General features: G+C 48.4%; 1 protein-coding gene across 1 annotated transcript in view; it reads left to right on the forward strand.

Annotated features, from left to right (window-relative positions):
• The window catches only part of atp10d (ATPase phospholipid transporting 10D), a 375,226-nt gene that overhangs the window by 252,291 nt on the left and 97,648 nt on the right, over positions 1-25,287 (forward strand). The window contains 1 exon segment of the mRNA XM_072496710.1: positions 2,954-3,572. Coding sequence (XP_072352811.1) covers positions 2,954-3,572 — 619 coding nt within the window.

Below are 25,287 nucleotides of genomic sequence, written 5' to 3' on the forward strand. Positions count from 1 at the left end.
ATTAAAAACATCGTTAGGCTTTTTTTGATTTTACTTGTCAATACTTTTTCTCTCTTGCCTTTCACGTTTTCCTTTTTACTGTCACCCTGCACATGCTTTATGTAGTAATAAGCTCTTAATTTAAAAAAAATTTATTTATAAAAAAAAAAAAAAATTTTTTTTTTTCATTCTCCTCCATTTTCACATTTTCTCCCACATTTACATCCATCAACAATAAACAATAATCAGCAAGATATGTCAGTCCCCATAATAACAACAACGATCCCATCTACCCACCAACCCCCAAACCTCAACCCGCATGTTTACATAAACAAATGACCAAAATAAATCAGGGATTACCCGTAGTCACCCTTAATCTTACACAGCTCCCCCCCCCCCCCCCCCCCCCACCCCAGGCCTCCAGCTCCTCCCGTCCACTGCCTCTTGTAAAACTCCTCCCCCTACCCTCGGTTCCTTCCCCCCCAACTTTCCACCCTGGCTAGACCACTCGGACCCTGTTCTGCCAGGCTCCGATGGCCGCAGCCCCTCCCCCCACCTCACTCCCGTTCACTGGCCCGCACACACCGGCCAGCGTGGAGGCCCCCGCCCAGGTCCCTTTCCCACTTGCCCGGCCCCAGGAAAGCCCAAAGATCCCCTTTTAGCACACAAACCCCGCCTATCCACCTACACCCCAAAGAACTCTCATTTCGAGTGAAAGTCCCGTCCCTTCCCTCGTCCAAATATATACCACATTGGCTCCTTTAGTCTCTACACCCGCGCGCAGTGGTACAAAAAAGAAGAAAATACAGTCATGAGGTTACATCGGCACATGGCCATCCCTCAGTTTGTCAGTTCTGTCACAGTCCTTCTGCCTTCGCAAACCCCTCTGCTGCTTCCGCCGTTGAGCTTGTAAGTCACCCTCAGCTTCGCTGGATATACAATGCCGCACCGCACCATGCTAATGTACAGTGCCCTCTTCACCCGGTTGAAGGCAGCCCGCCTCCTTGCCAGCTCCACCGTAAAGTCCTGGTATACACGTATACCAGCTCCAGCCCACTGCACCACCCGATTCTGCTTGGTCCAGCTCAGGACCTTCTCCTTCACCCTGTACTTACGGAAGCACAGAGTCACTGCCCTTGGCGGCTCACTCGCCTTTGGTACAGGCCTCCACGACCGATGAGCCCGATCCAGTTCATATCGGGAGGGGTCCTCCCCCTCCCCCAGTAGTTTTGCCAGCATCGCGGCAAAATACTCAGTCGGCTTTGGTCCTTCAACTCCTTCGGGCAGCCCCACAATCCTCAAATTCTGTCGCCTGGATCTGTTTTCCAGGTCTTCCATTTTTCCTCGCAGATTCTTGTTCGTGTCCATCACCTTCCGCATCTCTTTCCCCATCGAGGTAAGTTGATCACCGTGCTGCAATACCGTCTCCTCCACTTCCTTCAGCGCCTCCCCTTGCTCTCGCACCTCCGCCACTGCGCTCGCCACCTCTGTCCTCACCGGGGAAACCGGCTCCTCCACCAGCACACTCAAAGCCTCCCTCATCTCCTTCCTCACCGTCTCCATGCATTTCGCAATCTGCGCCAACTGCTTTTCAAATTCCGCAGCCATCACCTTGGTTACTTCTTCAGCCGTAAGCAGTGCGGCCTTCCCTGGTGCTCCAGCTTCCATTTTTCCTGGTGACCCCGCGGTGACCTTTCCACTCCCCGACGGACCTCCAGCTGGGTTTTTTTCGGCCGTTTTTCTGCACACCCTTGACATTTTTATTTGTTCTTTTTTTCCTCCTGTGTCTTCTCAGTGCCTCCTCCGTGCCTTCTCCCTTCTTCTGCCGCCTCCGCGGACCCTGGGACCGGGCTTAAAGCCCCGAAATTGCCGTTCCCGAGTGGGGGCTCTCCATTGTGCGGCCGCCTCCCACCCGCCGTCACCGGAAGTCAGTAATAAGCTCTTAATATCTGACATAATCTCCTTTTTTTGGCTTGCCCTACCCTAAATGTTCCCTGACATCCAAGCAGTGCCTCAATTTAGGAGTCCCACCTTTTTTCTTTGTGGGAACGTATTTTGAAACCTCTTTACGTCCTCCTCAAGTATCTCCCACTAGCTGTACCACTGATTTACCTTCAAGTAGCTGCTTACAGTCCATTTTTGCGAACTCACATTTCAGTTTGGTGAAATTTACCTTCTGTAACTAAGAACTTTTACTCCTGGGCGAATATTTATCCCTTTTCCTAACTATTCCAAATTACAATTGCACAGTGTTAGCGAGAGGTACAAAGTAATGATCTTGCATGGCTTTTTCAGGAACCAAAACCAAGGGAATAGAGAGGCCACCTGAGGTGGTACGGTTGAAAGGATGGCCGTGAATGTCGGCTTATAAAGAGGGAAGATTGTGTGGAGAGACAAGTGGTCAGTGAGTTTAGAGGAATGAGGATAAGACATTGAAATCATCAGTGTTTAAAAAGTGAGTCAAAATCCTGGAACTCCCATCCTAACTGCTCTATGGTTGTTCCTGCACCACATGGACTGCAGCCGTTCAAGAAGGCATCTCACCACCACCTTCTCAAGGGCACTTGAGGATGGGCAATGAATACTGACTCAAGCAGCAAAGCCCACATCTTGTGAATTAATTAAATAAGAAGTATTTCTGTTTGCAGGTCTAAAACAGCTTGAGCACATGCAATCTTTGTCTATTATTTTGAATATTGTATCATTGTCAACAGAAATTTGTATTTTAAACCTTGGAGAAAGTAATGAGAAGAGAGGGAATTCTTTAGACAATTATCTATCAGCAATGGCTCCTAATTTGTACTGAATCACGTGAAAGAAATATTAAGGCTCTCGTGTCCTTTTTTCAATGTATTAGAAGTTTTTTTTAAAGAAACGGTCAGCTCTCCCTGTTGGAGTGGAGTAACTGTTACTTCGCATACATGTGAGAATGGTGAAGTTTGTCTAATTTTAATATATTTTTATGTCGATAAAGGTACGAATACCATCCGTCAACAATATGCGAAGGAAGACCCTAGAAGATATAAAGCAGATGTTTCATAGATTTTCGGTGTCTCGTGTGAGTGCTTCCTCGTTTTCAAATGGAAAAGATTTCTTTACAGAAAGTCCAAGTAGTTTTGCCAACAAACTGTTAGATAGAATAAAGCCGGCTTCACCCAGTACACTCAAGGAGCAAACTGATGCAGCTGCTGGATTAACTAAGGAAACCAATGCCACTGGTGGCTATTCTCCAGCTGAGGAAAATGTTGAAAATGTGTCTGAAGAGATTGATGAAACTGCAGACCGCTTACTCGCAGGTCAGGACAGATCTGCAGAAGAATTGCGTTATGAAGCCGAGAGCCCAGATGAAGCTGCGTTGGTGCATGCAGCTCGGGCCTATAAGTGCACTTTATTATCTAAGACTCCTAATCAAGTCACTGTGGAGCTTGACAATGTAGGACGATTACATTTTCAACTCTTGCACATATTACCATTTGACTCGATTCGAAAGAGGATGTCTGTGGTAGTCCGACATCCACTGACTAATAAAGTAGTTGTTTACACAAAAGGCGCCGATTCAGTCATGATGGATCTTTTGGATACTTCTACTAAAGGTATGTAAAGAGTTGTAGTATTTGTATATGCCTGTTCTTTAAGTCTTTGAATTCTGGATGTCTTTACAAATGATTTGAAGTTGAAACGATATGTTATAACCAGGAGCAAAAATACTAAACATTGAAAAGCACTTCTTCCTCGTTTTCTATCTCATGAACACCATAATCCAATCATGAAAGATTCAGCAATGAACAAGCCTGTGCCCTGACTGTCTGGATCACATATTCCAACTTAGACTGTTATAGATAGCTGCTCACTGCAGACACGCCTCCTGTTATTGCAAAATAGACACAAAGAAAACTTTTAAATATAGGCAAACTTCAAAGGAATGAGAAATGAATTGATCACAGTAAACTGGACTCAGCTGTTGATAAGTACATCTACAGGCAAATAGTAAGAAGTAGTCAAAGACATATTTGGTGCTGTACAAAACTATACAAAGTACATTTGCAAAACTATGCACTGTTAGGAGGCAAAAGCTCAATTTGTGTACTTAATCATAGTCAAGAATTAAGGTAAGGTACAGTATTGAGTTAAAAGTAATAGTTTGTACACATGTTCTGGTAAGAGGAAATCCAGTAGACTGGGAGAGCTATAAAAACGTAATAAAGGGATAAAACTAAAGTAATAAGAGGTGCAAAAAGGAAATATTAAAAAACTAGTAAATGATATGTTAAGAGAATGAAAATGGTAAAGGGAAATATGGCCCATTAAAGACAGATGCAGGCGAGACTAATGGATAATAGGAAATAACAGCTTTGTTAAATGAGAACTTTGCATCCGTTTTCACAGTGGAGCTAGAGAACAAAATACCAGCCGTACACATGAAACAAAAAAAAGTCAAAGAAAGGAAGTTAGTAAACTTGACATAAGTTTATAAAAAATGGAAAAGGAATGAAACTGAAGACCTATCTCAAGAACCGAATTGTTTTCACACCAGAGTATTGGAAGAAATAGCTGAAGAAGTTACATATAAGGGGAGTTGGCCAAAACTTTCCAAAGTTAACTGCATTTGGAAATGTGCCTTTGAATTGGAAAATAGCAATATCACTCCATTAGTTAAAAAGGGAGGGAGGGAAGGAGAAACCAGCAAACTACAGATCTGTCAGTTTAACATATTCATTCTTGTGGGCAGAGTTGGCGAAGTCAACATTTATTGCCCATCCCGAATTGCCCATGAGAAAGTTGTCACTGTCATTTTTGTGGGGTCAACTTATCCACAGTGCTGTTAGGAAGACAGTTCCAAGATCTTACTCCGTGACAGTGACAAAATGCTGAATATAGTTCTCAATCAGGTTAGTGACTGATGTAAAAGTGAAGTTGCGAGTATTGGTGTTCCGTGTTCTTCTAATTAGTGGAGGTTAATCATAAGAACATAATCTTTATTCTTGTCACAAGTAGGCTTACATTAACACTGCAATGAAGTTACTGTGAAAAGCCCCTAGCTACAACACTCTGGCGCCTGTTCGGGTACACAGAAGGAGAATTCAGCATATACAATTCACCTGACAGCACATCTCTCGGGACTTGTGGAGGAAGCCAGAACACCCGGAGGAAACCCAAGCAGGCACGGGGAGAACGTGCAGACTCGGCACAGACAGTGACCCAAGCCGGGAATAGAACCTGGGACCCTGGTGCTGTGAAGCAACAGTGCTAACCACTGTGCTCGGAGCAGGAGTAGGCAATTCTGCCCCTCGAACCTGCTCCGCCATTCAATATGATCATGGCTGACTTCATCTCAGCCTCATCTCCATCATCCTGCCCGCTACCCATAACCCTTCATCCCGCTACTAATTTTATCTTCCCCTCAAATTTGTTTAGTGTTCCGGCGTCAACTGCACTCTGGGGTAGAAACCTCCTCAGATTCACAACCCTTTGAGTGAGTTTGGAAGGTGCTGCTGAAGGAACTCTGGCTATTTACAGTAGTGCATCTTTTATATGGTACACTCTGCTGCCACTGTTTGTTGATGGTGGAGGAAATGAAGTTTAAGGTGATGGGTGGAATGCTGATGAAGGGGGCTACTGTGTTGTGGATTGTATTGAGCATCCTGAATATTGTTGGAGCAGCACAGCCAGGCAATAAAAAGTATTCCATCACACCACTCATTTGTGCCTTGCAGATGTTTGACATCTACATGGTGGCACAATGGTTCGCACAGTTGCCTCCCAGCACTCGGGATTCGGATTCGATTTGAGCCTTGGGTGACTGTGTAGAGTTTGCACATTCTCCTTGTGTCCACGTGGGTTTCCTCTTACGATCCAAAGGTGTACAGGTTAGGTGGATTGACCATGCTAAATTGCCCCTTAGTGTCCAAAGATGTGTAGTTTTGGTTATGTTAAGGGAATAGGGTAGGGGAGGCCTAGGTAGGGTGCTCTTTTGGAGGGTTGGTGTAAACTCAATGGGCCAAATTGCCTCCTTCTGCACAGCAGGGCTTCTACAGATAGGCTTGGGGGAATCAAGATGTGGGTTTCTCACCACCCGATTCCCTGCCTCTATAACTGCTCATATTGCCACAGTATGTATATGGCTGGTCCAGTTCAGTTTCTGGTCAATGGTAATTTCAGGATGTTGACAATGGGAATTCAATTATGGTAATCCTGTTGAACTCAATGGGTAGATCGTTAAATTCTCTCTTGTTGGAGATGTCATTGTCTGGCACTTGTGTGGCCCAAATGTAATTTGCAGTAACTGCCCAAGTCTTGCTGCCTTTGGACATGGGCTGCTTCATTAGCTCAGAAGTTGTAAATGGGAATCAAATGTTCTGGGTGACATCTGGTTTAATGGGCCCATTGCAGCCAATGTTGCGATGCAGACATCCATCTTCTCCGAGGTGAGGCAGGTGTCCTTGTCCTGAGCTAGACACTCTACTCCCTTCCATTGCCCTGCAGTAGAGAGGACAGAATGTCAATGGCAGTGTAACACTGCGGTAGGGTGATGTGCTTGCCATAGCTGAATAATTGGAAAGATGTGGAGGCAGTGAGTGATAGGAGTGGGGGTAGGCAGTATTGGTAAGTGTCAGGGTGAGGCAGAGTATCTGAATGTTGAGCCTTAGTCCTGAGTGTCAGGAAGTGTTCATAGGTGAGTGAAGGGGGTGTGGTGCACTGAGCTACATGAGAGGCTGTGATGAGAGAATGCATTCACTGACCTTGACCACCAGTATGAGGACATTAGACTTCTTTTGGCACTCCTGGTCCTTGGGCCCAAGCTCTGGGACTTGACATTCTTGGTCACCTGCTCTCATTTCCTTCTGAGGATTGAAGATCTCTCTGCTGCCCATAGACCTTCCATCCAAAGGATTCAACAGGTAAATCAATGTAGGGTGGTGTCATTTATTGCTTAGTTGAAAACACTTTCACTTCTTGAGACAGAAGATTCTGAGTTCAATTTCTACACAAGACTGGAGCACAAAAATCAAGGCTCACACTCCAGTGTGCTACTAAAGAAATACTGCACTGTTGGAGTTGCAGTCTTTTGGATGACACATTAAACCGAGGCCCCGTTTCCACACTCAGGTGAACAGAACAAATTTCATAGCACCTGTTGAAGAAGAGCAGAGGAGTTACCCCCAGTGTTCGGGATGAACCTCAGTCAACATCACAAAAACAGATTATATGGTCAATATCACATTAATGTTGGTAAGAGCATGCTGTGCATAAATTGATTCTGTGCTTCATTAGCTGTAAAGCACAGGACATTCTGTGGATGATGAAAAGCACTGAAAATGCACATTTTTCTTTTACGAAAGAGGGGCGGAAAGTTTCCATCCTGCCCATGGGGAGTTTCATGGTGAGCAGGACATTTGGAGAGAACCCAAACATTGGTGTCCCACTGGTGTGAAAACAGTTTGCAATTTTTCCACAACTTCTTTAATGGCAGGTTGATAGGTGGTCAGTCATCCTGCTGACTAGTGACTCCTACCTGGCCCCCGGTGTGTGTGTAACCCCCTCAGGCCCATTGTGGTGTCCTCCTGGACTATGGAGGCACCCACCAGGAGAAGACTAACCTACAGTCAACAGTGTGGCATTCCATTGGCCTCTATGTGTTGTTGTATGTAAGCTTTGAATGTAACATCTGCCTCAAAGTCCCAAGTGGAGTGAGGACTGACCGTCGCATGCCACTTACCTTCAAACATGTTTCAGACCAATGTGAGTTCCTGCTGGAATGAAATGAGATTGGAAGGTGACTTGAGGACCCCTCCTTGAGTCCTTGAGGAGATGTGGCCCCAGGAGGACGTTCAAGGTGCCCTGCCCACTCTTGCTAGTAACTGATGGATCTCACCAATGCCTATAGTCATGAAGTGCCGCTCCAAGAACAAATCCGGCAAAGTCTGCTGGACCAAGGTTTCCGAGGCCATCGCCATCCCTCCCATGGTGACCTTGAGAAACTCGTATGTTGGAGCCACTATGTCAGATAGAATGCCGATGGCCTCCTCCATCCTTTGCTCTAGTTTGCCTGTTGCTGCATCTCCAGCATTGAGTCGGCGACCACTCGCAGAGGCTCATCATCTGACTTGGACTCAGCAGATGCCTGGTCTCCAGCAGTCCTCCAGATTCTAGAGACTTTGGGTGCCACTGCTTCCAACTGCTGCAGTGACATGTCAATGAGGTGTTCTCCAGAAAGTGATGCCGAGACTAACCTAGATCCATGAGACACCGAAGTGTGTCTCTGCGCTGGTGAATGGTGCGGGTGAATGCAGTGAAGTATCTTGATTTGGCTCATCAGCATTCTCTGAGGTGGACAGGGGGCTGGGGCTTATCTTAGTGACCGTGGTGTGCCTGGACCTGCTGGGGCCTGTGAGAAAGAGAGAAGACCTATTTAGTTCATGAGCAGGCAGAATGCAATATTGCATATCACCTGCTGTAAATGTCAGGATGTGATTAACTCTGGAGGTCTCATCCACACTAAATTGCTGGGAGAAGCCTATCTCGCCTTCTCCAGCCAGCTTGGCGCATCCTCCTCTAATCTTGTGAACTCCGTGATGTTGGCCGACCCTCCTCTTGTTTGATGTGTCTCCTTCCTGTTGTGGGCAAGTTTAGACTGCTTGAAGAGGAAGCAAAGGAATGTGAGAAGGGGTTGAGCAGCGGTTGGGAAGCATACATGCTTCCTGTGTGTAGTGAGCCTTCCCTGAAAGGAGTGAGGATGGAGTTTATGCTTCCTGATGGATGAGATGGTGGTGATGGGAAAGTATCCGTAAGACAACCAGTGCTGATATTTGCCCCCCCACTAATCTTGTATGAGATCCTTGAAGAGCGTAGCACTTTGAGCGCATGATGTCATGAGAGTGTGTTACTGGAATTGGCTGAAGACTAACTGGCAGAACGGATGAGATCATGCATCCTCTTCCTATATTGGATAGTATTGCGGGAGTATTTGCCAGCCGGTTGACAGACTGGATCTCATCTCGGCATTTGGGTCGTTTATATGTAGATTAACAGATAACTGGGAGTGGCCTGCTTTACTATTGTCTCCCAGGCAGGAGAGGTGAGGCTGGTGTGCTTCCTGGAGCCATTCCTCGGGTACAGCACATGTTGGTGTACTCTTAACAAAACCTTGAGGGAGTTGTGACTAAACCTGGGTGCAGCCTCCTATTTGTTGGCAGCCATCTCTACGGATCCACTGAAGACAGCTGAGTTGGAGAGAGCAAAAAGTGCTTGGATGGCGATTAAATATGGCGCCCAGACTTCGACCCCATTAGGCAACAACGCAGCAATTAAATTAGTTCTTGAACTCCCATGAGATATACCTGCTTCCACATAATTAATTTGCTTCTGAGCACAAAATCAAACATTGATTTCCTGCCACTCAGGACAGCAGGAAACACGATGCAGAATACACTTGCCATGGCACTTGGTTTCAAAATTCAAAACTTTCACCGAGGGCAACTATTTCCTTTGGTGGGGAAATTTTCTTTTTATTAATTTAAGGGATGTGGGTGTCACTGGCTCAGCAAGCATTTATTGCCCATCCCAAATTGCCCTTCAGAAAGTGGTGCTGAGTTGCCTTCTTGAACCGCTGCATGCCTTGACATGTAGGTACACCCAATCTGCTATTAGAGAGGGAGTTCCAGGGCGTTGGCCCAGCGACAGGGAAGGAATGCTGATTTATTTCCAAGTCGGGGTGGTGAGTGACTTTGAGGGGAACCTCCAGGTGGTGGGGTTCCCAGGTATCTGCTGCTCTTGTCCTTCTAGATGGTAATGGTCATGGGTTTGGAAGGTGTTGTCTAAGGAACCTTGGTGAGTTACTGCAGTGCATCTTGTAGATGGTACACAAGGCTGCCATTGTTCGTCGGTGGTGGAGTATTTGAATGTGGAAGGGGGAGCAATCAAGCGGGCTGCTTTGTCCTGGATGGTATCAAGCTTCTCGAGTGTTGCTGGAGCTGTACTCATCCAGGCAAGTGGAGAGTATTCCATTACACTCCTGACTTGTACCTTGAGATGATGGACAAGCTTTGGTGGGGTCAGGAGGTGAGTTACTTGCCGTACGATTCCTTGCCATATTGCCAGGTAGATGCCAGTGTTGTAGCTGTACTGGAACAACTTGGGAGTTTCATGTTAAAATCTAAGCTAAGACATTTAGTTGTCAAATAAAGAAGCATTTTTTTCATACAAATGGTCGTGAAAACCTATTGGTCTTTTTCCAAAACCCATTTGAATCAAGCTCATTAAGATTTTACAGATTGTTATGATGGGCGCAGGCAATTTTTTTACTTCACTGAAAGATTGAAATCCAAAGCAGCTCAGATTAAAAATGAAAAAGTTACAAGTAAGAATTGAATCAACTGAAATTTTTTCAACTAATGGCTAATAGAATTGTAGGATATGCAGGAGAAAACAAGCAGCAGGAACAATTAATGCATTTCAAAGATATCTGGATTTGTAAAGAGGAGAATTAAGAGATGATGAAATAGAGGCAAATGAATTGATATATGAAAGAGAACCTGGTTTATTTGATTCTAGTGTTCCTATTCTTTCATGACTGAGACTTAAGATAAAGATCTCAGTCATTGTTATGCAGAGTTGTGTTGGAGGGAAGAAAAACCTCAAAGTCTGTTCTCGACCGCGTGGTGTTGGTAAAACTTTGTTTAATTTGGAAAAACATTTTTTTTATACAAATGAACCCAATTCATTTTTTCCAATTAAGGGGCAATTTAGCATGGCCAATCCACCTAACTTGCACATCTTTTGGGCTGTCGGGGCGAAACCCACACAAACACGGGGAGAATGTGCAAACTCCAAACAGAGACCCAGAGCTGGGATCGAACCTGGGACCTCGGCGCCATGAGGCAGCAATGCTAACCACTGCACCATCGTGCTGCCCCATAATTCGGAAAAACTGTGTGCACACAGGAGAGATAGATTTTACGACTATCCTGTAGCTCGCAAAAGTCAACTCTCTGCCTGTTCTCAGAATTTTTAAAAAAATATATATTTTATTCAAGATTCTTTGGCCAAACATAACAGTACGTAGTGTTTCTTTTAAACAACAATAAAGCAATATAAATAACAGTGGCCAGTTTTAAACAAATAAATAAATAATATATGAACAGAAACAAAAACAAAACTAAATGGCAACTGCCTTGTCAAAAATAAATACTCTCCAAAGATGCAATCCAACAGTCCAATATACATTATCTAAAACAAATGCCTATACATATACAATAACATCCCTGAGAGTCCGTCCGATTCCTCCCCCCTCCCCCCTGGGTTGCTGCTGTTGTCTTCTTCTTTTCCATTCCCTCTATCTTTCTGTGAGGTAGTCGACGAACGGTTGCCACCGCCTGGTGAACCCTTGAGCCGAACCCCTTAGTACGAACTTAATCCGTTCTAACTTTATAAACCCTGCCACGTTGTTTATCCAGGTCTCCACACCCGGGGGTTTGGCTTCCTTCCACATTAACAATATCCTGCGCCGGGCTACTAGGGACGCAAAAGCCAAAACATCAGCCTCTCTCGCCTCCTGCACTCCCGGCTCTTCTGCAACCCCAAATATAGCCAGCCCCCAGCCTGGCTTGACCCGGACCCCCACCACCTTCGAAAGCACCTTTGCCACCCCCACCCAAAACCCCTGTAGTGCCGGGCATGACCAGAACATGTGGGTGTGATTCGCTGGGCTTCTCGAGCATCTCGCACACCTATCCTCTACCCCCAAAAATTTACTGAGCCGTGCTCCAGTCATATGCGCCCTGTATAACACCTTAAATTGTATCAGGCTTAGCCTGGCACACGAGGACGATGAGTTTACCCTACGTAGGGCATCAGCCCACAGCCCCTCCTCAATCTCCTCTCCCAGCTCTTCTTCCCATTTCCCTTTCAGCTCATCTACCATGAACTCCCCCTCGTCCCTCATTTCCCTACATATGTCCGACACCTTACCATCCCCCACCCATGTCTCTGAGATCACTCTATCCTGCACCTCCTGCATCGGGAGCTGCGGGAATTCCCTCACCTGTTGCCTCGCAAAAGCCCTCAGTTGCATATACCAAAATGCATTCCCTTGGGGCAACCCATATTTTTCCGTCAGCGCTCCCAGACTCGCAAACGTCCCATCTACGAACAGATCTCTCAATTGTGCTACCCCTGCTCTTTGCCATGCTCCAAATCCCCCATCCATTCTCCCCGGAACAAACCTATGGTTATTTCTTATCGGGGACCGCACCGAGGCTCCCATCTTTCCCCTATGCCGTCTCCACTGCCCCCAAATTTTCAATGTAGCCACCACCACCGGGCTTGTGGTGTATTTCTTCAGTGAGAACGGCAACGGTGCCGTCACCATAGCTTGTAGGCTAGTCCCCCTGCAGGACGCCCTCTCCAATCTCTTCCACGCCGCTCCCTCCTCTTCTCCCATCCACTTACATACCATTGAAACATTGGCGGCCCAGTAGTACTCACTTAGGCTCGGTAGTGCCAGCCCACCCCCCCCCCTGTCCCTACTACGCTGCAAAAATCCCCTCCTCACTCTCGGGGTCTTCCCGGCCCACACAAAACTCATAATACTCTTCTCGATTCTTTTGAAAAAAGCCTTCGTGACCATCACCGGGAGGCACTGAAACACAAAAAGGAATCTCGGGAGGACCACCATTTTAACCGCCTGCACCCTACCTGCCAGTGACAGGGACACCATGTCCCATCTCTTAAAGTCCTCCTCCATCTGTTCCACCAACCGTGTTAAATTAAGCCTATGTAATGTACCCCAATTCTTGGCTATCTGGATCCCCAAGTACCGAAAGTCCCTTGTTACCTTCCTCAACGGTAAATCCTCTATTTCTCTGCTCTGCTCCCCTGGATGCACCACAAACAACTCACTTTTCCCCATGTTCAATTTATACCCTGAAAAATCCCCAAACTCCTCAAGTATCCGCATTATCTCTGGCATCCCCTCCGCCGGGTCCACCACATATAGCAACAAATCATCCGCATACAGAGATACCCGGTGTTCTTCCCCTCCCCTGAGTACTCCCCTCCACTTCCTGGAACCCCTCAATGCTATGGCCAGGGGCTCAATCGCCAGTGCAAACAATAACGGGGACAGAGGACATCCCTGCCTCGTCCCTCTATGAAGCCGAAAATAATCAGACCCCCGTCCATTCGTGACCACGCTCGCCATCGGGGCCCTATACAGCAACTGTATCCATCTGATATACCCATCTCCAAAGCCAAATCTCCTCAGCACCTCCCACAAATAATCCCACTCCACTCTATCAAATGCTTTCTCGGCATCCATCGCCACCACTATCTCCGCTTCCCCCTCTGGTGGGGGCATCATCATTACCCCTAGCAGCCTCTGTATATTTGTATTCAGCTGTCTCCCCTTCACAAACCCAGTTTGGTCCTCATGAACCACCCCCGGGACACAATCCTCTATCCTCGTTGCCATTACCTTGGCCAGAATCTTAGCGTCCACATTCAGGAGGGAAATAGGCCCTTAGGACCCACATTGCAGCGGGTCTTTTTCCTTCTTTAGGAGGAGCGATATCGTTGCCTCTGACATAGTCGGGGGCAGCTGCCCCCTTTCCCTCGCCTCATTAAAGGTTGTCATCAGTAGCGGGGCCAGCAAGTCCATATATTTCCTATAGAATTCAACTGGGAATCCGTCTGGTCCCGGGGCCTTCCCCGCCTGCATGCTCCCAATCCCTTTCACTACTTCCTCCGTCTCAATCTGTGCTCCCAGTCCCGCCCTCTCCTGCTCCTCCACCTTAGGAAATTCCAGCTGATCCAGAAAGCACATAATTCTCTCCTTCCCATCCGGGGGCTGAGCTTCATATAACCTTTCATAAAATGCCTTGAACACTCCATTTACTCTCTCCGCTCCCCGCTCCATCTCTCCCTCCTCATCTTTCACCCCCCCATCTCCCTCGCTGCTCCCCTTTTCCTCAGTTGGTGGGCCAGCAACCTGCTTGCCTTCTCCCCATGTTCGTACTCTCGTCAACACACACGTAGTCAACAAGTCAAATTCTACATGTAGCCTTTGCCTTTCCCTGTACAGTCCCTCCTCCGGTGCCTCCGCATATTGTCTGTCCACCCTCCGAAGTTCTTTCAACAACCGCTCCCTTTCCCTACCCTCCTGCTTTCCTTTATGTGCCCTAATAGATATCAGCTCCCCTCTAACCACTGCCTTCAGCGCCTCCCAGACCACTCCCACCTGAACCTCCCCATTATCATTGAGTTCCAAGTACCTTTCAATACACCCCCTCACCTTTAAACACACCCCCTCATCTGCAAATAATCCCATGTCCATTCTCCAGGGTGGACGCTGTTCTTTTTCCTCCCCTATCTCCAGGTCCACCCAATGTGGAGCGTGATCCGAAATAGCTATAGCCCTGTACTCCGTCCCCGTCACCTTCGGGATCAGTGCCCTTCCCAAAACAAAAAAGTCTATCCGTGAATAAACTTTGTGGACATAGGAGAAAAACGAAAACTCCTTACTCCTCGGTCTACTAAATCTCCAGGGGTCTACTCCTCCCATCTGCTCCATAAAGTCCTTAAGCACCCTAGCTGCAGCCGGCCTCCTTCCGGTCCTGGACCTCGATCTGTCCAGCCCTGGGTCCAGCACCGTATTAAAATCTCCACCCATTACCAACTTCCCCACCTCTAGGTCCGGGATACGTCCTAACATACGCCTCATAAAGTTGGCATCATCCCAGTTCGGGGCATATACGTTCACTAAGACCACCGCCTCCCCTTGCAATTTGCCACTCACCATCACGTATCTGCCCCCACTATCCGCCACAATGGTCTTTGCCTCAAACATTACCCGCTTCCCCACTAGTATAGCTACCCCCCCTGTTTTTTGCGTCTAGCCCCGAATGAAACACCTGCCCCACCCATCCTTTGCGTAGCCTGACCTGGTCTATCAGTTTCAGATGCGTCTCCTGCAGCATAACCACATCTGCCTTAAGTTTCTTTAGGTGTGCGAGTACCCGTGCCCTCTTTATCGGCCCGTTCAGCCCTCTCACATTCCACGTGATCAGCCGGGTTGGGGGGCTCTTTACCCACCCCCCCACCCCCCCCCCCCTTGTCGACTAGCCATCTCCTTTTTCAATCCAGCTCCTCACCCGGTTCCCACGTAGCCGTATCTCCCCCCAACGGCGCCCTCCCGCCCCGACCACCCCACCCCATACCAGCTCCCCCTTCTCCCCAGCAGCAGCAACCCAGTTAACCCCCCCCCCCCCCCGCTAGATCCCTCACTAGCGTAATTGCACCCCCCATGTTGCTCCCAGAAGTCAGCGAACTCTGGCCGACCTCGGCTTCCCCCCCGTGACCTCGGCTCCCACTGTGCGAGGCCCCCTCCTTCCTGCTTCCCTGTTCCCGCCATGATTACCATAGCGCGGGAACAAAGCCCGCGCTTCCCATTTGGCCCCGCCCCAATAGCCGGCGCCCCCAGCTCCTCATCCTCCCCCCCCCCCCCTCTTCCCCATGGGGAAGAGAAAAGTTACAGGGTCGCAGGATTAACAACTTGGGAAATCATCTTTTCCCCCTCTTCAACCCACATATTCGCCCCACCACTTTGTCCCAAACGTTCTTTTTCTAGCCCGTTTATTCCAGTTTCTCCTCGACAATAAATGTCCACGCCTCTTCTGCCGTTGCAAAGTAGTGGTGTTTCCCTTGATGTGTGACCCACAGTCTTGCCGGCTGCAGCATTCCAAATTTAACCTTCCTTTTGTGCAGCACCGCCTTGGCCCGATTAAAGCTTGCCCTCCTTCTCGCCACCTCCGCACTCCAATCTTGATATACGCGGATAACCGCGTTCTCCCACCTACTGCTCCGAGTTTTCTTTGCCCATCTGAGGACCATCTCTCTGTCCTTAAAACGGAGGAATCTCACCACTATGGCTCTAGGAATTTCTCCAGCCCTCGGTCTTCGCGCCATAACTCGATAGGCTCCTTCCACCTCCAACGGGCCCGTCGGGGCCTCCGATCCCATTAACGAGTGCAGCATCGTGCTCACATATGCCCCGACGTCCGCCCCTTCTGCACCTTCGGGAAGACCAAGAATCCTTAAATACTTCCTCCTCGCATTATTCTCCAGCACCTCCAGCTTTTCCACACACCTTTTGTGTTGTGCCTCGTGCATCGCTGTCTTCACCACCAGGCCCTGTATGTCGTCCTCATTCTCAGCAGCCTTTGCCTTCACGACCCGAAGCTCCTGCTCCTGGGTCTTTTGCTCCTCCTTTAGCCCTTCAATCGCCTGTAATATCGGGGCCAACAGCTTGCCTTCTTCATCTCCTTTTTAAGTTCTTCCACGCAACGCCGCAGGAACTCTTGTTGGTCAGGGCCCCATATTAAAATGCCTCCTTCCGACGCCATCTTGCTTTGTGCCTGCCTTCCTGGCCGCTGCTCTAGAGGATCCACCGCAATCCGGCCACTTTCCTCTCCTTTTTCCATCCGTGTCCAGGGGGGATTCCCTTCTGGTTTACCGCACAGTGTTTTTAGCCGTTAAAATTGCCGTTGGGGCTCCTATTAAGAGCCCAAAAGTCCTTTCCACCGGGAGCTCCCTAAACGTGCGACTTAGCTGGTCATCGCCGCACCCGGAAGTCGCCTGTCCTCAGAATTACATGCATTTTTTTTAAAGTTCTTCAGAGTGACAAGCAGGTATTGACGTCACTGAATCATTCGGAATAATACAAAGTGATCAGTATGCATATTTTCTGGTCCCCGTAATGGGAAAACGATTAAAGAATACAATGTTTCTTTACAATCTCATGGGTTTGTGCTTAACATATTTAACTTCTAGAAGAGGTGCGAATGTGTTGGACAGTGGATCCCTTAGACTTACTGGGGCCTCCTATGTTTCCCTTTTCATATTCAAATGCTCTGTGAGATGATGAAATCATTTCCAATGTGGTCAACTTTAACCCCGTGTTTGCTGGTTTTCCCTTGGTATATGTTTAACCCCTTGCCTGCTGGTTTGCCCTTGACCTGTGCTATTACAATACTTTGGGACATGTTTATTATACCAATCCTGACACATATAGCAATTTCTTCCGCTAACACTCCCCCCTGATGGCTCTTTGTAATATACATACCCAAGAAAGCCATATAAACACTCCTTCTCTCTGTGTGCTTCCTTTGGTTGAAAACATATTGTATAGCTATCTTGTGGATTTATCATGCCTGCTCACCCATGGATGACTTCCTACCGTTTTATTTATTTGTTGAAGACACCAACTGCACCTGATCCATCGGGTGGCCAGCCTGTTCCACGGAACGTGTCCGAAACAACATGGCTGTAAATTCCAGCCACTCCTTTCTCCTCCCCTCCCCCATCTCGGACAAATGCCATTGGGATGTACTGAGGGGCAATTGGCCTTTCCCCTGCCTTTCTTTGCTTGAAGCACATAACTGTTGCCCATATCAGTACAGCACATGTCCCCAGGGTTATTCCTAACCTCACTGTCTCCCATATGCCTGCTGAATGACCCCCTCCGAATGTGTCCCTGATGTGCTCCCTGACAGGTGAATTCCTACCACTGTCAATGAATCTGTGACTTGCAAATAGAAGCTATGGCTGCTGCCACAGAGTAAACCCCCTGAGTTGATCTCCGTCATCGGCATTGTGAAGCATCACTGTGTCAGCCCCACCTGTATAGCTATGAAGGTTTCCTGTGAAGGCAGTATGTTGACCATCACTTTGCTGGTATTAGACGGGCTCGAGGATTTTACATGCACACATGATATAATATATTGATTCTGAACAGCACTCTGCAGTGCTTATGTATGCCAACCCTTCGCTGTGTGCAATGTACTGTTGCCTGTTTCTCTTTACTATGCTCTTTACTCCAGCTCTGTTCCAATTGGGGCAATCAGTGAATTTACCTTCTTTCTATATTGTCTATGTCTGAATGCTTAGAGTCGCCAGGTATCGAATGATACCACCACAAGTTTCAACCAGCTATCGATCAAAGAGCCAAAACGCCAGTTAGTTAGTTCAAGGGCAAGGGTACTTTATTTACATACAATCAATCATGCAACATAAACACTACTAGTTAACTACACCTATTACTAAGACAACCTGTACTTAACTTCGGGCACCCTGTTTAGGTCAGGAAGCAGTGGCTGCTGTTCAGGATCTCTTGGGTTCGAAGTGGTAACTGCTGCTCAGCTGGGCTCGTCCTTCTGGTAGTGGGCGTTGAACTCTAACTTGCTTCTGGTGTTGATGCAATTGGCGATGACCGTGACCGGGGTACCAAGGCCAAAAGAGAGCGAGCATATGGTGAACTCTTCCTTTATACTTGGGGGCTTTTGCGCTCTTTTGGGTGGTCCTTCGATTTGGGCCTTACTAATTGGGTGATCCCTGATCACGCCGTTCGATTCCTTAGCCAATAAGTGGGCAGGGATCTGGATGACTGGTCTCAAGCGGTCATTGACCCAATTGTTTGTGTTTACCTTGGACAGGGAGTGGCGCCGAAATGTCAGGTACTGTCCTGGTTGCTGGAGTACCAGTCCTTTGTGTTGGGGGAGATGGGCCATCACCTGCTAATCGGCCTGATTAACATGCTAATGGGACGGGGTTTCAATACCGTCTGGACTTTGCTGACGAATATGCATTTCAGACTCAGAACCTGCCTGACTCTTGGCTTGTCCATTTTACCCATCAGTCTTTGCGAGTTGCTCTGTGCTTAGTTGGAAGTGGCCATGTCAGGTGGCTACAGTACCCCCTGGATCCAGTTTGATAGACCCAGCCCTCCTGTACTGTCCCTAGGGATTCAAACCTGTAACTGTCCTCAAAGGTGCCCTTTGTTTGACTTTCCTGAGGGTCTGCCATTATGAATCTCATCCCTCCCTCAATTGGTTCCGTCGCCTGGCCTGGTGACCACAAGCTCATTCCTGTCCCAATGTAAAATTAAGAGATTTAGCCTGTGTAGAGAGGCAAACAGATGCCGCGGGATGGTTCCAAATCGTAAGTCTGTGATGTCAGCTTTGATACCGTCAATTGCATCCCTTGCCAATGTATTGCAAGCCCTGCCTTTCCCTTGCTCTTCTGTGGTGTTAATTATTCCTGCTGACAGCATATCTAAGACTCGCACTAGCCCTTCTCCTTGTAGGTTTATGGCAGTCAGTGCATATTCAGTCCCATAAGCTTCGTATTGCAGCCGCTTTCCTACTTCGGCTGCTACCCAGGAGGCATAACTGTTGGCCTCCGCTAACTGTGCTGAATTCATAACAGAATTTGCATTGCCAAACAACCCGCCAACGTCCCCTAGGATACTGCGTTTGCTGCGCCTGTATAACTTTGATTCTGAGGCGATCCTGTAAGTGTAGTCGTCTATGGCTTCCTGCAATCTGGTCTCTGCCCAAATTATATCACTAGGGTGATCATAGCATTTGGAGCACAAAACATCCAATAACCTTGTAACGTTATATGTGACTTCTAGCGACACCATGGTGACATCATGTAGTCGTAATTTTGGCTGCCCAATCCTACCTAACCCGTCCGGGGGAAGTTCAACCATATGGGGGCATTTTGTGGGCTTTTGATATCCACAAGTGCTGAGATTGTAGCATCTTACATCTTTACATCCTAATCTGTCTATCACATGTGTGTAGTATTCCTGACAGTACAACCCTCCAAGGCCAGGCTCCCACACAAAGGGGGGCAGACTGGCCCATCCGGCTGTTATATTTAAATACGGACCAAATACCCAAGCTTCCCCCTGTGATCCTGTTACATTGCATGTATATCCCCACATTCCCAAATCCGTGTGTACATCATAAACCCCCTTTATGAGCAAATGTCCTTCAATGTCCTGTTCAGTTTTTAATCCCAAGTCGGAAGGGGTGGCAAACCGCCCTTCTCCCGCACATGTTTTCAGAAAGTGCCATCCTGTGGGCCGCTTAATGCTGTTTTACCGCCAGTTGGCGTCGGCCCAGTCACAGCCTGAATCCTTGAGGCTGATGGGTGTACCGGGTCTTTCAAGGGGCACCAAAACTGTGCGCTCTGCCACCGTCCTTCCCCATACGGTCGTGATCACTTGGGTTCGAATGGCTGTCCCGTGTGACCCTCTCCGAGATCCACGTGGTCGGTTTCTTTATCCATTCCCCCGTTCCTTCTGTGGGGAGTTGCACATATTGCCCCGGGTGCAAGCATGTGTGGTCGCTGAGGAATACTGTGGGTGCCTCCCAGGTCAGTCCTAGGCGTATCCACGGAAGCAGGAATCTGCAACAAAAGATGGTATGAACTCCTCATAACCGAGAGAAGTTAGACCTCCTTTGGTTCCTTGTACATTTTAATTTGAGTATAATGCTTCCACTTCGGCGTGCCTTTCATTTCAATTAAGGCACATGTATCCCCTGCACAAATCACTCCATGCGGTCCCATCCATCTGGGCTGTAAGTCTGCCCTTTCTGGAAGTATCTTAATCATTACTCTGTCCCCAGCCTTTGATGTCTGGCTGCGGATGCAATCCCTTTCTTTCTCCCAATCTCTCACTCTCTGTGTGTCTATCACTTCTCCCTTTAAACTGTGCAGCTGCTCCGCTAGGAGCCTGATAAATTTAAACACTCTCTCCCTTGCATTCCAGCTCTCTGCGCCCCCTGTTACTATGTCCTCTGGGAGTGCCATAGCTCTCCCGGTCATTAATTCGAATGGTGTCAGTCCTATCCCCCTTGCTCTTGTGGCTCGTATTTTCATGAGTGCGGCGGGGAAAATCTTTACCCAACCCTGTCCTGTGTCTACTAAAGCCTTTGTCAGACCGTTCTTAAGCGTATGGTTTGCCCTTTCAATCATGCCGGAACTCTGGGGGTGATACGGGATGTGAAATCGCTGTTTGACTCCTCGCAGGACACAAGCCTGCTTCATTACCTTGCCCGTGAAATGAGTGCCCTGATCTGAATCTAGCTGCAGTGGGACTCCCCACCGCGGAATTACTTCTTCTGCCAATATCCTGGCCGCTGTCCCTGCTGTACAATCCCTGCAGGGGAATGCCTCCACCCACCGGGTTAATAACTAAGCAGTATCTTTTATTTTGTGACTGCGGGAGTGGGCCGGTGAAATCTATCTGCAGTTGCTCCGGTGGCCCCTGCGGTCTGGGCTGAAACCTCGTTCTTATTTTGGGGGATTTCCCTGGTTCGCATTGGACGCAGACTTTACACTGATGGCAATGTATTGCTATCTCTCTACCCATCCCTTTCCACCACCAGCACCTATACATTTGTTCGATAATTTTGTCCCTACCAATGTGAGCTATTACATGGTAAACCTTTAATAATGTCTGCCTTATACACCTGGGTGCAACTACGCGCCCCTCCTTTCTTCAGATTTCACCTGGATCGTGTTTTGCAACCTCTCGCTTCCACTCCTCTTTCTCTTCCACCCCCGCTGGTGCCTGTAACCTTCCATGCTGTCTGGGTCTGGTTCAGGTGCCGCAATGGCTGACACTACTTCCCCATGTCCCTCGGGGATTTGCTTGGTAAGGGCCTTTGCTGCCCTATCGGCATAATCATTGCATTGCTGTTGCGGGGTTTGTATCTTTTTATGGGCGGTTACTTTGATTACGGTGGCTTCTGCTGGGGCTCTGACTGCTTCTGCCAGGTCTCGTATGTGCTGTTCATGTTGCACGTGCCCCCTGGGATGAAGTTATGTAACCTCGCCTAGCCCAAGCTCCCATATAGTCATGAATCACTCCGAAAGCATACCCGCTGTCTGTATTTATGTTCACCCTCTTTCCTGCTGGTAATCTTAAGGCTTCTGTGAGGGCAAATAATTCTACTACCTGAGCTGACCAAGTCCCCAGAATCTGGCTTCCCCTTAGTACCGTGCCTGTTTTATTCACTACTGCCCATGCGGCACGGGGCACCCCCTCATGATATTTCCGGGACCCGTCCACAAATAATTCCCATAAACCTTCCCCTCCCAGGGGTTCCTCTGCTATCCCGTCACTCTCGCTCTCATCGACCTCCTCCACACAATTATGCTCCGTACCTCCTTTAACCATCATGGACGCAGGGTTAAGGGTTGAATCTTTAACTATCTGGATTCTTTTGTCTGCCGGGAGTAAAATGCTTTCCCATTTAGCTCGGCGACTATCTGAAACTGCCCTTAATTTCCCTGCTTCAAATAGCTGTACTATGGAATGAGGGGAGTGAAGGATAATGGATTCTACGAGAGTCACTGCTTCTGCTGCCTCTATTGCCCACGTGGCACAATCCAGGGCCTGCGCACATCGTTGTAAGCCTGACACCACGGGACCCGGTGTACATGAGTAATAGGCTACTGGCTGCTCTTGTCCCCGTGTTTCTGACCTACCACCGCTGTATAATGTCCCCCCTGATTGTCACAGTAGAGGTGAAAAGGCTGAGTCGAATCTGGCAACCCTAGGGCTGGGGCTAAAATGAGGATCTGCTTTAATTTGTTAAAGGCTGTGTCTTGCTCTGGGCCCCACTTGACTCGCTCCCGGGACTGTCTCCCTCCCCTGGTCAATCCTTGCAATGGCTCGGCAAGCTCGGAGTAATTCTTGATAAAGTTCCTACAGTAGTTGAATAGCCCCAATGCCTGCCTAACTCCTCTTATGGTCTGGGGTTTTGGCATTTCTAAAATAGCTTTCTTCCGATCCCCTGGAATCTTTCTCTCCCCTTGTTTAATGTGGTATCCCAAGTACACCACCTCTCCCCACCGTAACTGCGCCTTCCTGGTGTTGATCTTAAGGCCAGCTCGCTGTGTGGTTGCTAAGGCGGGGGCGATGATGTGGTCTTGCTCCCCTACTGAAGTTATTAGGATGTCATCTACATACTGGAGTATGATACCCTGTGTCCCGCTAAGATTCACTTCGGCGACCACCTCGGCCATGTACCTATGAAAAATGGCCGGACTATTGTGAAAGACTTGGGGTAATCCAGTCCACGTATACTGTTTTTCCCCTACGGTAAAAGCTAATTTGTCCTGATGCTTTTCCCCCACTGGAATAGACCAGAACCCATTGTCTATATCTAAGACTGAGAACACGTTCTATTTTGGGCGAAGTTTATTCCAAATAGTGGTCAGATGTGCCACAATGGGGTATTCCCTTACCGCGTGCTTGTTTAAGCTGGTGTAATCTACCGTCAGTCGGTACGGACCGTCTGGCTTCCTCACCGGCCAAATTGGGGAGTTAGTGGATGAGTGGGTCTCTTTTACTATCCCCTGAGCTTCTAATTCTTGCACTATCTCCCTTACTGCCTTGGTCGCTTCCCATTTTATGGGATACTGCTTATGTGGTGGGTGTGGATCTCCGGTGACTGGAATCACCGCCAGGCTCCCACAATATTGCTTGTTTCTGGACCATTCTTCTAGATATGCTTGTGCTATTATTCCCCACATCCCCCGCTGCCCCCAGTCAGTGGTGACTGAAGCCATGCTGTGGATGCGATGCCAGGCCTTTCTTCCCCACCGACCTACATTGTATGGCCCTTTCCACTCAATGGCCTGTGTTTTAGTGTTTATTACTGCTCCCAATCGCTCTAGCCAGTTTTTTCCCTAATATAGTCCCCTCAGCAGTCTTGCATACCCAGATTTGGATTCTAACCGTGAAATCCCTGATTTCTAAAAGGGTGGGTTCGCTTAATGTGGCTACATGGACCCCACCCCCCTGATCTGGGTTGTGTGACCGGTTAAGGGTAAATCTATATCATTGATGGATATTGCAGCCCCGGTATCTATTAACATTGTGCACAGCTGGCCCCCTAACAGCGCATCAACCGATATCCGGGAGTCCCTTTCTTTGCCAGTGAGGGCTGAAACGTGTCATTGCTTTAGGGCACTGAACATCGTCGCTAAGTCCTTAGCTGAAACCTGTATTACCGATCCTGGGGCACTCGACCCCCCACTGCTGTTTAGGGCTGTGTGACACTGACCTTCCTTGCCCCTCCCTTTGCCCAACAATTTTCCTGCTCGTGTCCTGGTCTCCTGCAATTCAGACACCTCAGGAGTCCCTGTTTGGGTTCTTTCTTGCTTTTACACTCCTTTGTGAAATGCCCTTCTTTCCCTTCTCCTTCTTCAAATTTTCCTCCGGAGCAAACGTTGGACCCCTTTCCTATGTTAGCCTCTTCCTTCATAGCCCATGCTAATACCTAATTGAAGTCGTTCCCTACCGGAAGTCCCATATCTCGGATCCTAGTTGGGTGCGGACCCATTCCATCCATTAACATTTTAAAAAAGATTTTGTCTTCTCTACTGGGGGCTACTGTCCCTGAATGATGCTTAAACACTGAGGCACGATCAATCTGACTGGAGACGAAGTTGAATCCAAACTGAGGCTTTATTAGTATCAGATGTGTGGCCTCCCACAGCAGCTGGCGAAATGGCTGTGAGCTGGAGGCCACACATATTTATAACCCGCCTCCTGGGCGGAGCTAGCATGCAGGGGCCACAGGTGAACCTGTACTGCAGGTTCTACTGTACAACCTCTAATATCAGAACACAGTGGTTTACCACATTCGCCCCTTGTTAAAATTGAGTCCGGCGGGGGTGGTGGATAACTATATACAATTAGAAATTTTAATATTTACAGAGCAGTTAAAAAAATGTCTCTGATCATCCGGCGGGCCGGTCAACGGTTCAGCCGATCCGGTGCCATGATGGTTCTTTGAGATCGACGAAGCGGCGACGGCGATGTTGGCGCTGTCGTGGTCGAAGTTGAATCAGGGAGCGTGCCGAAATCCTCTTCATCAACGGGAGTGGGCGGGGGGAGGATGGACGGTCCAAAGGGGGGGGGGTGATGTGGGGGGGCAGGGGAGGGAGGGTGGCGCCAGGGGTGGTGTGGGGGTGGAACCTGCTGGTGCCAGGTCCCTGAGGGAGATGGTATCCTGGCGGCTGTTGGGGAACGCCACGTAGGCGTACTGGGGGTTTGCGTGGAGCAGGTGCACCCTTTCCACCAACGGATCCGCCTTGTGGAGCCGCACATGTTTACGGAGAAGCACGGTTCCCGGAGCTGTGAGCCAAGTTGGAAGCGATACCCCGGATGTGGACTTCCTGGGGAAGGCAAAAAGACGTTCATGTGTTGTACTGTTAGTGGCAGTGCAGAGTAATGAGCGAATGGAATGTAGTGCATCAGGGAGCACCTCTTGCCAGCGGGAGGCCGGGAGATTCCTGGACCACAGGGCCAGCTGGACGGCCCTCCATACCGTCCCATTCTCCCTTTTTGCTGTCCGTTCATCAGTGATGATGCAGCTGTACAAAACTTTGGTAAGGCCACATTTGGAGTACTGTGTACAGTTCTGGTCGCCTCATTTTAGGAAGGATGTG

The sequence above is a fragment of the Scyliorhinus torazame genome, chromosome 3, assembly GCF_047496885.1.
Source record: "Scyliorhinus torazame isolate Kashiwa2021f chromosome 3, sScyTor2.1, whole genome shotgun sequence".
NCBI classification, from domain to species: Eukaryota; Metazoa; Chordata; class Chondrichthyes; order Carcharhiniformes; family Scyliorhinidae; genus Scyliorhinus; species Scyliorhinus torazame.